This window comes from Hippocampus comes, unplaced genomic scaffold (assembly GCF_001891065.2).
Source record: "Hippocampus comes isolate QL1 unplaced genomic scaffold, H_comes_QL1_v1.1 scaffold39, whole genome shotgun sequence".
NCBI classification, from domain to species: domain Eukaryota; kingdom Metazoa; phylum Chordata; class Actinopteri; order Syngnathiformes; family Syngnathidae; genus Hippocampus; species Hippocampus comes.
In genome coordinates, this window is record NW_017842054.1 from 782647 (window position 1) to 798717 (window position 16071).

The 16071-nt window shown below is 47.8% G+C and overlaps 2 protein-coding genes and 1 long non-coding RNA gene across 4 annotated transcripts in view; 1 reads left to right on the forward strand and 2 right to left on the reverse strand.

Annotated features, from left to right (window-relative positions):
* Positions 1-11725, reverse strand: part of LOC109510085 (uncharacterized) — a 43771-nt gene extending 32046 nt beyond the window's left edge. The window contains exon 1 of the long non-coding RNA XR_002167060.1: positions 11352-11725. This is a non-coding gene — a long non-coding RNA (uncharacterized LOC109510085). The remainder of the gene's footprint in view (positions 1-11351) is intronic.
* On the forward strand, positions 60-4625 carry six3a (SIX homeobox 3a). Its single transcript, XM_019860146.1, has 2 exons — positions 60-1131; positions 2434-4625. The coding sequence occupies exons 1-2, from the start codon at positions 440-442 to the stop codon at positions 2624-2626; spliced, it is 885 nt and encodes a 294-aa protein (XP_019715705.1). The 5' UTR covers positions 60-439; the 3' UTR covers positions 2627-4625.
* Positions 11726-12980: 1255 nt separating the features above from the next.
* six2a (SIX homeobox 2a) overlaps positions 12981-16071 on the reverse strand; it is a 6747-nt gene continuing 3656 nt past the window's right edge. The window contains exons 3-4 of one of the 2 annotated variants that reach the window (XM_019860419.1): positions 15783-16071; positions 12981-13284 (exon numbers count right to left, since the gene is read on the reverse strand). In XM_019860419.1, the coding sequence (XP_019715978.1) occupies positions 15823-16071 (249 nt within the window). In that variant the 3' untranslated portion in view covers positions 12981-13284; positions 15783-15822. Of the gene's footprint in view, positions 13285-15287 lie in introns of those variants that run through there. The other variant, XM_019860420.1, reaches the window with a different exon arrangement.

Below are 16071 nucleotides of genomic sequence, written 5' to 3' on the forward strand. Positions count from 1 at the left end.
GAGGGGAGGGGGCGGGGGGGCGGGGCGGGGGTTGCCGTGGCGATGGAAGACTCCGATAACCCCCCGCGCGCGCGGCACTGGTGGTGAAAGCCTCGCGCTACGTACTGGCTAATGATTGGCACGCTTGACAGTGATTGGCAGCGCCGCCATGGCAACGGCGCGGCGACACCAAGAAGACCAATAGAAAAGGGAAACAAAATGTTTCAATGCTACACTCAACGGCGGATTTAGGGGGGAGATATTATGTGGCCGGTGTCATTAGGCGATAGCCATTGAATCATTCGATCTGCTTTTTTTTTTTTTTTTTTTTTCTCCTTTCCCCCTTCCTTCTTCTGGGGGGTCAGGCGCGCAACTCGGCCGCGCTGGCTGCTGGCGTCGGGCTGGTCGGCCCCCGTTTTTTTTTTCTCCGTAGTTTGGCTTTCTCTCTCAGGTCTTTTCCATGGTTTTCCGATCGCCTTTAGAGCTTTATCCCTCCCATTTCTTCCTGCCCAACTTCGCCGATCGCCCGCTGCTCCTGGCGAACAGCGCGCCCGCCGCCCGCTCCCCGGAAGACTTGTCCATGTTCCAGCTACCCACGCTCAACTTCTCCCCGGAGCAGGTGGCGAGCGTCTGCGAGACGCTGGAGGAGACCGGCGACATCGAGCGGCTGGGCCGCTTCCTGTGGTCGCTGCCCGTGGCGCCGGGCGCCTGCGAGGCCATCAACAAGCACGAGTCCATCCTGCGCGCCCGCGCCGTGGTGGCCTTCCACACGGGCAACTTCCGCGACCTCTACCACATCCTGGAGAACCACAAGTTCACCAAGGACTCGCACGGCAAGCTGCAGGCCATGTGGCTGGAGGCGCACTACCAGGAGGCCGAGAAGCTGCGCGGGCGCCCGCTGGGTCCCGTGGACAAGTACCGCGTGCGCAAGAAGTTCCCGCTGCCTCGGACCATCTGGGACGGCGAGCAGAAGACGCACTGTTTCAAGGAGCGGACGCGGAGCCTGCTGCGGGAGTGGTACCTGCAGGACCCCTACCCCAACCCCAGCAAGAAAAGGGAACTGGCGCAAGCCACCGGACTCACCCCCACACAGGTCGGCAACTGGTTCAAGAACCGGAGGCAACGAGACAGAGCCGCGGCGGCCAAAAACAGGTCGGTCGGTCGGTCGCTCGCTCGCTCGCACGCACGCATGCACGCCGTTCCGCTTGCCGCTGCGCGCCCACGTTCCCCGACCGAACCGGAGCAGCCAGCCGGCCGGCCGATGCGGGCTGCCCGGCAAGGGAGCGCCGTGGGGCGGCCGCGGATTTGTTGACGTCTCTCCGAATGTCCCCCATGCAAGTGTCCCAACACTCACGTTGGGCGGATATTATTATTGTTTTATTTAAAAAAAATAAGAATACACGAGAAACGAGGAGATACACGCAGAATTTCAAACCGGAATGTCTGATCAAATCAAATGACCGCCAATGTGACGAATCGATCGCTCGATCGTGCTGACACGGTTTGACGAAACGAGGTAATTCGTTTGATCCTCGCGGTGAAAATGGGAGTCTTGTCCTTTTTTTTGCACCGTATCACCGAAATCGCAACCCTCTTAAATGCTGTTCGTGCTGGTCGAAAGGTAATACCGCATAGCTGAAATATTTCGAGAGAGAGGTAACAATGGAGGTCGAAAATAGTTTCGTGTGGAAGAGGAATGGGGGTTTGCTTTTTTTTTTTTTTTAAATCGAGCTGAAAATGTGGCGCAATTCGTCCATTCGAGAGCACTTTGCATATCAAAAAGTGGTGGACGTACAAAATCTGACACCGAAAAACAAAGAGGGTGAAAATCATCAACTGCTCGTGGTGTGATTTGCGAAGGCTTTTGACGTCACTGTGCATCGTGATCGAGGAAGATTACCCCGCGCAGGGGATCACGGAAAAAAAAATATCCTTTTTCGTATTTCAGAGCATTTGCAGACTAGGCTGTATTCATAACGTCAAGTGTGCTATCACCGCGCTCGTAATGGATTAAAAACCGCCAGCGCCGCCGCCGCCTCACCGACCCACCACCAAGATGAGCTGCAGGCGGTCTTCCTGCCGCAGCCCGCGACGCACATTTCTGATCCGGCACGCCGCAGTTATTATCAGGAGTGCGTTGGCGAGCGACGTTTTAGGATGATTGCCGCCGCGAGCGGCCGCACGTCACTCGCAGCAAACCGGAGAAAGTGCAATCTGCACTAGTTGCGCTTGAATGGGGCCTGCTTCAGGGAAAAGAAAAAAAAAAAAGCTTTGCACCCTTATTTCGCAAAAGGGGAGCTCGACGACGAGGGCCGCGGATGGTGAAAGAGCCTTCTTTTTTTAGGGGTGGGGGGAAGAGGAAAAAGAAAAAGAAAGTGAAAAGAAAAAAGAAAAAGCTGACTCGCCGTTTGTTGCCCGGCCTCAACTCTGTCCCGGCGTCTCTCTTCGGCTCAGGCTGCAGCATCAAGCCATGGGAGCGGGCGCCATGAGGTCGCTGTCCGAGGCCGGCCTGACCCCTCACAGCTCGGCCGAGTCGCCGTCGACGGCGGCCAGTCCCACCACCAGCGTGTCGAGCGTGACGGAGCGCGCCGACGCCGGCACGTCCATCCTCTCCGTCACCTCCAGCGACTCCGAGTGCGACGTATGATAGCAAACGGCCACGCCAAAAGAGAATTATCCACAGGACCTGAGAGGAAAACTACAACAACAACAACAACAACAACAGACTCGGATGGAGGAGCCACAAGGACCGATCGCTATAAATATGACGTAAAAAAAAGATACAGCACGTGTTTGTTTGTTGGTTGGTGGGTTTGTTTGTTTTTTAAATGAGAAACGCTTTGAAAAAGACAAAAAAGGAGCCAACGCTTGACGCCCTTCTTCGTCGTCTTCATCACACGCCAACAATACTCAACTTGCATGAACAGTCCCTTGTTTTGATTTTTTTTTTATTTTGAATGATGAAATCGGATTCTTCTGCATCCAGAGGAGCAACGAGCAGAGGGAATTCGAAACGTTTTGGACCCTTTATTTTTGGGATGATGTCACGCAGACCAGATGTTTTTTTTTTGTTTTTGTTTTTGTTTGTTCATCAGACAATCATTTCAAGTCGTAAGCACCTTTTTTTTGTTGTTGTTGTTCCAAAAAAAGAGAAAAATCATTTTTCCTTCGTCACCGTCTGCCTGTGCGGGGCCAAAACAATGTATCAGATTTTTATTTTCAATATATTTTTTGGGATTGGGGGGGGGGGTTAATATGGGAGGATGTCGCTGTATGCGAAGAAGAAAATGACAACGGCATCCTTCTCCCGCGGTGTAATATATAAAGTGTAGAAATATGCTTGTACATAACGATCCCTTCCTCCTCCACTTTTCTCCGCTTGGTCTTTCCGGCCATCCAATATTTGCTCCAAACTGCAAAACACTCACGCGTGCTCGAGTTCGGCCTGTCTGTTCTCTCTCTGTGACATTTGCGCATATCACAACGTGGACCTTCCTCCTCCTCCTCTTCCTCCTCCTGCCCTTCAAATCCTGTTTTTATCTGGGAATATCATAGCATCTTATGTTGTTGTTGTTGTTGTTTGATTTTTTGGGTTTGCTTTGAAATCATCAAATATAATATTTAATTGAAAGGTGAGTGTCTCGAGCCAAGTTCATCTCGGGCCGTGATTGGATTGCGGGGGGCTTTAGCGCTCATCTCTGCGGGTTTATGATCGTTTGCAGCGCGCACCTTGCAAAAGTCACCTCCGGCTTTTCCTCGCCGTGCTTAAATCGGGGGGGGCGAAACCAAAACAGAAAGAAAGACAAACATCGTTAAAATAGGTACACCGCGCCTTCCGTGTAAACGGCACACATTCTGACAAAATAAAACAAAGCGACAACCAAAAAAAAAAACCCAAAACAAAACAATACAAAACGACGAGCACACCTTTTGTTTACCGTTGCCGCTGAATGCCGAAATTAAGTAAACGCGCCATTAAATGGCCTAATCGCGATGGGACTCCTCCCCTGCTCCAATCTGCTATTGTGGCCCCCTCAAAAGAGCTTTTCTTCCCGGAACGACAAGCACCCCTCTTACCCCCCCCCCTCATCTGCCCTGGCTTTAAAAAAAAGAGGGGGATTTCTCCCCAGCAAGTCTCTTTTTTTTTTTTCCTTCTGCTAAACCTGCAAGCAATGAGCGCGTTTGTTCCAGGACGCTTGCGGGAGTCCTTTTTGATCACTTGCAAATGTGGATCGAAGAGCATCCTGTCAGGATTTAGCAGCTCTTGTTTGGGACAAAAAAAAAACAAAAACTTGCACGCACACTGCAAAAAACGTGGACGTCTGAGGTCTGAGGGCGCGGGGTGTGGGGGGGGGACGCTGGAGAATTGTGGGGAAGAAAATGTTGAAGGCTTATTTCAACGGGGAAAGAAAGACATTCTTGAAAAAAATCCCATTTGAACAAAAAAATAAAAATTTCCAGATAGCGTTTTTTTTTAATTATCATGTATTGATAATTCATTCGAAGTATATTTTTCGTGCATGTGTACCCCCCCCCCCCCAGCCAAAAAGTAGACCTTGCACATTCATATAAAACACGAACATGTGTATTGTTTTAAAGCATGACTATGACAAATATTTCAGAATAAAAGATGAAGTGATGCGCCAGAGGCAGCTTTTTGCTACACACTCAACTTGTTTTTATTTGATTTTTTTTTTAAACGCGTGCCGGTGACGACATTTGGACCCAAAAGTGAATCTTCAATTCAGCAAAGTGTTTTCGAGACGGAAACGAGACTTTCTGATGATGTCACACAATTGCCCTTTTCACGTCTGCATAACCAAGAAGTCTAGTGCCATTTCATGCCAAATAAAAAAAGTATACACTCAGAAAAAAAAAGAGGAAATCTCTTCTGCAGTGTCGGCCGACTTAGAAGCATGCGCGTTACAGCGACTTGACACTCGGAAAGTGAGTCCAACTTTTGGGAAAACTTTGAGCAGCGTGACTCGACCGTGTCGATAGCGTGGTGTGCGGATTTGGCGCAAGCGTTTGAAAAAACTTCACAAGACGTCGATGCGTATTTCGAGAAATATGGATCAAGTCCATTTGGGCCTTCGGAGCTTTGGGCGCGTCGGTGTAAAACATATGTGGGCGTGTCTCTGCACGGGGTCACGCACAGTGTGTGTGTGTGTGTGTGTGTGTGTGGGGGGGGGGCCGGCTCGTGTTCGTGATGTGTCAAGTCAAATATGGATCAGCACACAAAAGAACTTAGCGAGGAGTAATCTGTGTGTGTGATACTACTGACACGAGAGTCAACGACAAGAATGCGAGACAATCGCACGCGGCCCCCGAGCGCACCTTTTCCACTTTGGACTTGAATTCCACGAGGAGCTGCCCACTTCAGCTTGTCACGCACGGCTGCTTTTTAACCGCTTTTTAAACGTGAATCGTAGAAGATGGGGAGCCGGAGGGGGGCGAAGGGGGGGGGGTGTTAGAGCGAGGCATGCATGGCCAAAGTCTGGCGGGGAAAAATATTTGCCCTGCCCTGTTTTGTTTGGATTTTTTTCCCCGTCCCCTTAACTGCACACACGTTGGCCGATGGGGTTCATTCACGTCGCAGCAAACAAAGGCAAACGGCTGCTCAAGAATGACTCAAGAGGCCGCCCGCAATATCTGTTGTGGTTGTTTTTTTTTTTTTGGGGGGGGGGACTGTGCGATTGCGAGGGACAAAAGGCACACCTGAACACCAATCAACCAATGAAATCTGAAGTGCAGAATTTGCACCGCAGGCCTGCCTCATATGGCAACTGGCTCCAATTTTTGGGCTGCCTTCTATCAAATGCCAAAGAGCTCCAAAAAGGACACTTTTTATTTGGTGGTCCCTTGAAAGGCATCAAGAATGACACGACAAAGAAAATTACACAATCCAGTATGATTTATAGAATAACGTTATGATTGTTATTCTATTTTTGTTGTTGTCATATGTTACTAAATAAAATCAGGTGCGTTATTATTCACCATTCACTATTTTTAAAGACAATATATTTATAGACACACACACACATATGCACTGCATATATATATATATATATATATATATATATGCTATATATGCTCAAAAAATAAAGAGAACACATAAAGGGCACACTTGAAGTTATATTGTGCTGTTTAAGTGTTCATTTTATTTTTTGAGCAGTAAATATATATTATATATATATATAAATACAGTACACATATGCACATTTTTATATATATACCGACCTTGTCATCGCCGTGTCTACTGTGTAAATTACACGAGCCGTGCACCTGCTGCTTGTTGTCCACCAAGAGCACACAACACAGCAACACGTGCACACCTCCAATATCACACACACACACACACACACACACACACACACACACACACACACACACACACACACGCACACACACACACTGTTTGAAGATGTTCTCCTGTTAATTTGTTGCTCAGACATCATCACAGAGTAAGTGTGCGTGTGCGTGTGAGCGCACACTGGCCGTCGCGCGCACACACACAAGGCTCATCTCTTTAAAACAAGCGGAACAAGAAAGCATCCGAGCAGCAGCAGGCTTACTCGAGCGACTGCGAGCCCTGTCGCGTGCACGCGCCCAGCCTTTTCGTGCACATATGGGGGTGGGGCTGGTGGGGCGTGGGCGCGCCTGAGCGTTTGTGTTGTTGTGCAAGGCCACTGGGTGCAAGCTGTGTGATCTCTCGCCCTGTGCACACCAACTGGACAGAGGGCTGAGCAGCTTAAATACAACCCGAGCACCTGGGTTTTCTCCCGACGTTCTCAGGCCTTCTTAGCCTGCACGCGCGCGCGCATGCACGCATACATACATACAACGCAGCCGCGTGTTTAGCATTGGACTGCAAAACATTTGTGTGTGTGTGTGTGTGTGTGTGTGTGTGTGTGTGTTATTCCGGCCTGCCATCTGCTTTGCGGCCCTGTTTGGGTTTGCAGGCACACAATCGCACCTCAGGACACATGCGAATTAGCTTGGCGTCAAACCATATTGCACACTTTTCAGGATTGATGTTGTCGTGAACTCACTCTAGTCATGAAGCCACGCCGTGTCAAACCCAACCTTCAATGTCATTAAATCGACAAACTTTTTCCCCCAAAGTCACCCCAACTTTCTTCGGTCAACTTGGCTTGGCTTCACGAGGAATTGGAAATAGCCATTCGTGGTTCAACGGAAGTACGTGTTTGTTTTGGGGTGCGCACAACCTTCCTGCATTGGCGAAGTCTCCAGACGTCCGAATATGAAGTCACTCCGCAAGAAAGCGGAAACGACGAGCATTTGTGTCAGCTTATATTATGAATTGTCATTTTATGTTTGAGCATCATATTATTTCATGTTAAGCATACCTAAATTATATTCTGTTGTTTAATAATTGCTTAGACGTGTTTTTATGTTGATAGGTTCTGATTGGCTGTTGAAGAAAGAGAAGCAGGAAGTGAATTTACTCACGAGAGTTGTGTTCTCGAACGTGCTGCGGTGCGGACGTCTTTTTTTCCCTTTCAATAAAACTGCATTTAAAGGATTCCATCTCTCCTTTTGCCGTTCGTAAAGTTGAGCCATCCACTAAAAACAACGAACCCCTCAACTTACATTTGCATCAATGGCCAACAGATCCACTTCTGCTTTTCCGCACCACTAAATGACAAACAGTCGGCCTTCCGAGCGCACCATCTCCAGACGGAAGCCAACATATTGAGACCATGTCCTTTTTCGACGAACGGCGACATATTTCTGCCGGCCAGGCGGGGACCCCAAACGATGCTCGCGAACGGGTTGATTGTGAGGCTAATCTGTACAGTGCACATTGCACGTTCTTCCGGCTCATCAATCGCAGAGATTTCGTTCGTTTCAAGGCAGGCCCAAAGCTCCCCCTGGTGTGACGCAGCCTTTTTTTGTGTACGAAGCTCAAACCAAAGGTCAGGCTCGCTTTGCCCTTATCAACTCAGCCCCCATTTAAAGCTATATGGGATGGATTATAGGAGAGCGCCTAGTCCCAGTTTATACACACACACACACACACACACACACACACACACACACACACACACGCGTACACGTAGACGCGCACGCACACCGCTAGAGTGCACAAGGGCCTTGGTCAGCCGAGGAGCGCCAAACGTGTTCCTTGACTGCCATCTAGCGGAGTCATCTGGAACGCTTTTCCATTTGTGGCTGATTTTGATTTTGTACCCGCTTAAGATTTGATTCGGGACACCTGCACGGTTTTATGAGACTCACGCCAAAAGATTCAGACTTTAAAATGTCACCAACTGTAAATCTCAACGTGCAAGCAATTTTTTTTTTTGTAACGTCACTTAATCTGACGTGGTAGAGTTGGACACGACCGCGAACAACACCACCGTCCCAACGAACATGCGTCTCTCACATGGAACTTGAAGCGCAGGGCAGTTCCAAAATTGATAAATTGGGAGAAAATTATGTTCGATATATTTGATGAATTCGGTTGCCTGAAATATGCAAAACGAAACGGAAAATGTGAGCAAAAACATAGAAATACATTTGATCGATCTGTTTTTTTAAAGTATGACTTTTTAGATGGTCTTGAAAGGGATAGTCAAGTCATGAATTTGGCGATAAATTCTTACGTTGGTGGAATATGAATGAAGCAGCAAAATGGGCCAGTTTTGATCCCTCCCGGCGGCAGCCATTTTAAACCGGAAATGACATCACAGTTGCTCAGGGCGGGCTCAACTTGCGAATGTCACCTGACCAAACAGGTGAGCCGTGACTGAGCCCGACGAAACAATGAGGCAGTTTTCAGACAGCAACTGGCAAAATGGCCGCCCCCCGGAAATGCACCAAAACACTGCGTCATTCACGTCCCACAAACGTAATCCTCGTTGAGACGAGTGGCACCGCAAAAGAACCTATTCTTGTCGAGGACATGTTTGACTTGACTTCCATTTCAAACACTCTCGAAATTATTGTTGACTGTAAAAAATGATGAAATCATGTCACCATTTAGAATCAGTCAAAATCATTTCAAAAACAAATCAATAAAATGCACACAAACACCTTGACAACTTTAGCGTCGCCGTGTTCACATCAGAAGGGGACGTGACAACTACAGTCACCTTTGCAGCGGGGGACACGAGCGGCGTCTGCGCACCCGCAGTCATCACAGTTTGATGACATAAAGGTCAAACCGTGTTGGAACGCCGAAGCAGCTTCTCCATGTCGTGCAAGATCACAGCTTCCGCTTGTGCAAGTCAAACCGGTCCGCTGCTTCATTTCCCCACACTGACACCCAAAGAATCACCGACCGACTGACTGACTGATTCGTGGGTGCGTGTGTGTTTATGATCCTGAGGGTATAATGGCCTCCGCTGGAGCGCAGCCTTTTCGAGTTTAACCCCACCATTGTGGTGACGGCGAGCAGGCCACACAGAAGGTTTCACTGTAAATGGACAGAAAGCGTCGTCGGCCGCTTCCAGCTGACTCGGCCATGAGACGGGAGGCCACTCGCTTGTCCTAAATGTGCTTTCGGGTTCACAAGCGTGTGCGTGAAACCGCCCTGCGGGATCATTGGAGTCACATGTAGGGGGCGCTCTCATTGGCTGGCAAAGCCTGATGGCGCTGAGAAAGCGTGGAATGTCTTTATTAGGCAACGAGAGCAGACGCTCTGCGCGTGTAGAAATCGTTGTGTCCGACACTCCGTCAAGTGTGGAACGCAAACGCTCCAAGTAATTAAAGCGATCGAGTGGGCTGTACGCAAAGTACTGTAACGTCATTTTGTCAAGTTATAATAGTAAGGCTGCAACTAACGATTATTTTAGTCACCGATAAATCTGTAATGTAAATGCATTAGAGAGGAAATAATAATTTTAATAACCGCCGCTTTACTCCAAAGAAGGTAAATTGGCGCCGTTGTTCAATCCAGCTTCTTTCATCTTTGGCAGCCGGCTCAAGTCAAGCCTCTCCTTTTTCAAAAGCGCTTGGAAAGAGTCATTCATGCCTTCGTCACATCTCGGCTGGAGCACTATGACGCACTTGACTTTGGAGTCGGCCAATCCTCCATCAAGCGTCTCCAGTTGGTCCAGAATGCCGCCGCTCGCCTCTTGACCGCTACTCGGAAGAGGAAGCGCATCACTCCTCCTCTGGCATCCCTTCACTGGCTCATTTTTGAGTTCTTTTGAAGACCGTATGATTCATTTCCAAATCTTGAAATGGCCCAGCCCCAGCTCACCTCTCGGAGCTCCTGCCCGCTGCCTCGGGTCTGCATGGGACCAGACGCTATTCGAGGTACCGAGAACTCGGAGGGGATGGAGCCTTTTCTGTTGACAAACAGCAGCCGAGCAGGAAGTGAACAATTTGTGTGTGTGTATAGTGTATATATATATATATATATATATATATATATATCTCACAACTGACACCTTTCCCAATGTGCCAAAAGACGATAAAATTGTTCCTGATTGAACTCTATGCCATTTACACAGGCGAACTAGTGTGCTCTAAATGGCTTAGCGCCAATCCCGGCCGCAACAACAACGGTCACGCTTTGAATCCGTCGCTTGTAACACGGCTGTCCAACATGCCTGATGGCCTTTAAAAGCCGCACGAGATGTTGTGTGAGCGTTTGAATGGGTGGGGTGGGGGGTGGGGGATTAACACGTCACCTGCTCACATTCATTCATTTAAATGTCAGGCCAAAGCGCATGCACGCACGCACACACAGGAGGACACTATCTTCCCCACGCGCTGCACAGAGCTCTCTGTCATCGGATGATAACCGCATTCTCGTTGGAATTCATGAACACCGGCGTTGCGTTGAATCGCAACAAACAAGACAAAACACCTTGCGAGACATTCAAACAACGATGAAAAGCAAAATAATTGCTCTGTCTGATAGCGGTGATGCATGCGAGCACGTTGTGGCCTCTCCACCCCTTGAGCTGGACATTTGCGGTCACTTCATAAGGTACGCCAAATCTAATATTGAGTGAGATGAAGAATTTGATAATTGTGGCTTTGGAGGGCATGGGCCAAGACTCAAACCCAGAGACTCAGAGCCTCACCACGACAAGCACAACAAGATCTTAACGTCTCAAAATGTGCTCCCCTGATGATCCAATCGGTGTCCCGTGTACCTAATAAAGTGGCCGGCTGCCTGCGTGAGAGCCAGCAGGCGCCTCGGTGACCTTTAGTTGTGCAAATGTAAACATGCCAACAGCCCCAAAATCTCTTCAGATCATTCTCAAGGAAATGCAATGATCAATCGTACCGCCAGAGGGCACTGCGGGTCCAACATTAACTTTCAAAGCGACCTGAATACATTTCGAAAAAAACGTTTTGAACAAGAAAAGCAGCCCGCCGTGAGGCCTTACCTGAATGCACTTCACCTCCTGATGGACTCTTCTATTTGTGCGAGTGTGTAAGCGTGGTGGCAAGTTGCAACATGTGCTGGTCTGAGCCGAGGACGGAACCGGCCCTGGACGCGTGCTGTTGGACAGCCGAAGATTTCCACGAGCACTTGTTTATTCTGAACCAAATAACTGTCACTTATCTTGACCACGCGCTACTTTGGAGCACGGCTGTCGGCTACGCCCAACCGAGTCCATGACAACAACAAACAAAAAAAAGTGGATTCCGGAAGTTGAAGGAAAAGGTGACCAAGTGACAAAATGAATTAAAGAGACGCCGCCATGTGGCGTGAGGCCGTACTAGAATGATGGACTGTTCCAAAGTGAAGTCTGCAACGTCTCACATTCACATTCCCCCCGCCCCACTATTTGTTGGTCTTGTTTTGCAGTGCAGTGACACCCAGTGTCAAACCGTCAGCACTCGTCCTCCATTTGGGCCTTGCGGCGGTCTCCGATGCAATGAGGTGGCATCCAATTTTGGGTGGTCGTTCACGACAGTCAATCACAACCACGACATCATTTGCGACTTCTGTCATCGAACGGAAGAACATTTGGTTGTCAACGGTAGAGCTGAGACGCGTCCTCGATTAATTCCAGTACCTCGGGCAAAAAATATGCTCGAGACATTTGTTTCTGCCTCGAGTACCTGTTGATATCTTTATTTATTTAAGGTACGATGTCACCAAAAAGTCAAACCGACTGCAGCGACAAGTGTTGACGCTCTGCAGGACGACGCCAACACCGCCAACGCGGTGAGAAGGCCAACTTCAAAATAAACCTTACTTCCCAAATCACATCTGGACATCAATGCCTTGCGTCACTTTTATTTTGAAGTTTTTGCCAGCGGCGTTGCCGCGTATGCCCTGACGGGCGTCTTCTGTCTTGACACCTATTCCCAACTGTAATAGGGGTCACACATTGTCGCCACCGACATCAACAACGTCACAACATTGTCCTGAAATCAAGTTCAACTGCGATTTAAAGAACCCCCCAAAAGTCTAATTACGCTGATATTGTCTTTTACGGGGCCTGTTGGCAGCGCTAGCGGCTAACAGATAGCTGCTAAGCATGTGAGAGTCGGCGGATTGCTTTCCAAAGGCAGTTTTAATCAACAAAATGACGACACACTTTTGATGCAGACAGCCTGACACAGTTGCCGTCGATCACTTTTGAACAAGTCAGGCTGACTCAAACGTGCGAAATCGCTACAGTACTGTGGTTCTGACGTGTACTTCGTCTCACAGACCAAAATGGGAGAGCATTCTAAAACTTCCCGAATGCTTCTCGAGAGGACAGTAGTGTGCAGTTAAACATCGTTTAAATTCAAGTAAAAAAAACATTGATATTCAAAAAAATGAAATTGACAGTTCATTATTCAATGAAAATTAGTTTTTTTGCTCTATCTCTCTCTATCTATCTTTTGATATAATTTTCCATCATTTTATATCTATATCTATCTATATATATATATATATATATATATATAGTCAAACCTCGGTTTTCGTATATATATATAAAGAGAGAGAGAGAGAGTGAAAGAGTGGAAAACCTGATTTCAACCAGACATCAAGAAAAACAACACAGCACGAATAAGTTAACACCTCTCTGGAGGCGTCACATGTGAACACAGCAGCCTTTAATGTGTCCCTTGGACCTAAAATTCGCCCAATCCACTGACAAACACTCCCAAAAGGTGTCGTTTATCGTCACGTCCAACTCATTTCATGGAACGCCATTCGAGAGTGACAATCGCTGGAAAAGTCATCAAGAGCGGATTGAATGTCTTCCAACTTGTGCAGGTCGGCCGTGCATGGCTACCACCTGGGAAACCACCTTGACCTTTCAGTTTTTTGCGTCAACATTCAGCAAACGGCTCCATCTTGCTGCACTTTTTTGACTGTAACACAATACACACACACACACACATATACGCCACAATGTGTGACTGGATTGTGGCTGCTCGAGCTAACGTGTCTGCTGGCACCGTTGTTGGAGCTTTCGCAAAAGCCGCCATCATTTCTGAGGAGCCGCGCGGCAACGAGACGACTGGCGAGGGAACCTGGCGCGTTTGATGGTGAACTTGCGCAGCGGTTCTTGTCAGACACAGAAGATGAGGACTCGGATGAATCCACAAGGATGAGGATTGATCCCAAAAATAACGTACGCATACAAGTTTAAATACTTCAATAAAGTACAACCGGACTCGGTTTTGCTCCCGCTGCCTTTTTCAAAACACACGCAAGCGTGCACGCATGCTATCCTTGGTTTTATTTTATTTTATTTTATTTTTTTAACCTCGCGTATGTTTTAAAGTGCCTGCGTCCAATAATATACAATGTGTGTTGCGTATTTGTTCAATACAGAAATAGCACCCGGAAGTGACACTGCGCCTTTAAATACGATGCACCGTCTGGTCATTAAAATCCGGTAATGTTGAGATGGATTGATATCATTCAGTTTAATTCCCTTTATTTGACACAAAACAGAATTGCAATAACCAGCAGCTCGTTTTGAGCCAATTGTGGTTTTGATTGTACATCGCGTGATGACAACTTGAGAAACTTTTGACTTTTCCCCATGTCCTTTCAAGGGCTCTACAGCTGTACAATCACTTGTATTGGTTTCATGTCTTCATCACTGAACGCATAAAAAAATGCACCCCAATTCAAAACTTGAAATGGTGACTTTTAAAGTTCTTCGAATAACGTTTGCAATGACAGCACGATTCTCCGCCATTCGTCGGCAGTCAGTGTGAAGTGCCTCCGTCGTATTGGTGGCTGCTTGCAGGCTTTACAAACGTTTGACCCCTGACCTCGGTGATGGGGAGCTAAGTGAAGAGTTTCCCCAGTGGGACCAGTAATGTGTCACGCGTCACCCTAGAACGTTCCCTCCTTGCACATTACATGCTGCACCTGACAACGACCAAATGAAGAGAAAAAAAAAAGGATGCTCAGGCTATCTGATTGCCAGTCGTCTGATTTTGAACGCAGGCAGCAAGTTGAAGTTGAAGCTGAAGATGAATGAAACTACTCACCGGTTCCACAAAATCCCATTTGAATGGCAGTCAAACGGTCAACTTGAAAAGAACTCGAGCTGTCTGGCCACGCATTTCCATTTTCCGGATTTCCCGCAAGAGGCATTTCGTCAACATTCGACGTTTCATCGCGACACGTGATTCGAAGCGTCCGACTTGAATCCCTCCCAGCGAGAAGCGTTTGGTGGGCCCAATCGGCGGCTTTTACGGGATTCTTTGCTCGCTCATGAGCCGGGATGAACTTCGCCTTTACCACGGGCTGCCATGGCGACGCTTCTGACGTCATCGTGTTGCTCAACTATTCTTCATATTTGTGCCGCGCGTCACTCCAGAACACATTTAACAATTTCAGTTTATAAAAAAAAAAAAAAAATCAAATGGTGCAAAAAAAAAACAAAAAACAAACCAAAAAAAAACGAAAGCGCTTGTACTTGTCCGAATTAAAAAAAAAAAAAAAAAGCACACTAGATTATCAAGCAGAAGGTTCGGTTTAATTCGTCACAGTTTGCATTGAATTAATTTGAATCGAATGTCTGTGTTATTTTCCGCGCAATGTCACAAAACACGGTGGCAAAGGGTTCTAGTTTGGAATAGGAACCGAGACGACAGAGTGAACCTTTTCACAGCCGTTCGGTGAGGGCGAATGGAAAGCAATTGAAAACTTTTCAACTCCTGTCAAACATTTGCTGCTGTTGTTTCCTGCTCGCTTCTCGCCAGGTAGCAAAAGGATCAAATGAGAGTCCTCGCAGAAAAGAAATACGATTCGTTGGTGCGGTTCTGTTCTGCTTCGCTAAGATGAATCCGACACGGGAGGAAAAAAGTCAACATAAAAAAATGGTGTCGAATGAAAGGAATGGTCCAAGTGAATTCACGTTTCTTGTGTTTTTATTGTAAAGGGTATAAGAAACTATAGGCGACTCCTTTGAGGCTTCATCGTGTCAACTTCACATGCAGTCTTTTTTTTTCTTTTCTCCAAATGATGATCATAGTAATCATAATATCAAGAGATTAGTCAAAGATATTTCATCTCATCGCGGCTCTTTATCGAAGACGCTCGAGGAGGACGCGCGACTCCTCTTTTCCCCGCAGCATAAAAACCAAAACTAAACAAGTTGGGCTCGCTTGGAAAAGCCTGTAAACCAAGAAAAATACACGCGACCCACCGAGAAAAAAAAAACAGTTTGCAATCATTAAGACGTTTTGATTTGGCGAGTTCCATTTTGCTCAAATACTTTGGCGTTTTTCCACCCAATGGACCCGCCTCACCTTTGGTGCCAATTGAAGAGAGAATGTCCTCCTTTTTTTAAGTGCTTTCTTTCACACCCCCACCCCCCACCCAAAAAAAGACAATAAAATCCCACCGGCACACTTGTGCATGTCGTCCTCCTCCAAAGCCTTCTTCTACGATCCCAAGTCCACCAAGTTGGACGACATCGGGTTCAGAATGGTGTCGTGATGCATCGCGTGGTGGTGAGGATGATGATGATGAGGAGGAGGAAGAGGATGGTGATGGTGGTGATGGTGGTGGGGGTGTTGGTGACGGTGGGCCGAGTCAGCGCCGCCGTCCACGGGGACGGCGGCGGGTCCGGGCGGGGGCGGCAGGCCGTGCAAGGGGGCCAGCTGCCCTCCTCCTCCGCCGCCGCCGCCGCC

Bases quoted from the DNA above. Each gene is read 5' to 3' on its own strand.
- six3a (XM_019860146.1), top strand. From the start codon at position 440: ATGGTTTTCCGATCGCCTTTAGAGCTTTATCCCTCCCATTTCTTCCTG. The intron at 1,132-2,433 runs GTCGGTCGGTCG...TCTTCGGCTCAG, and splicing joins GCCGCGGCGGCCAAAAACAG to GCTGCAGCATCAAGCCATGG.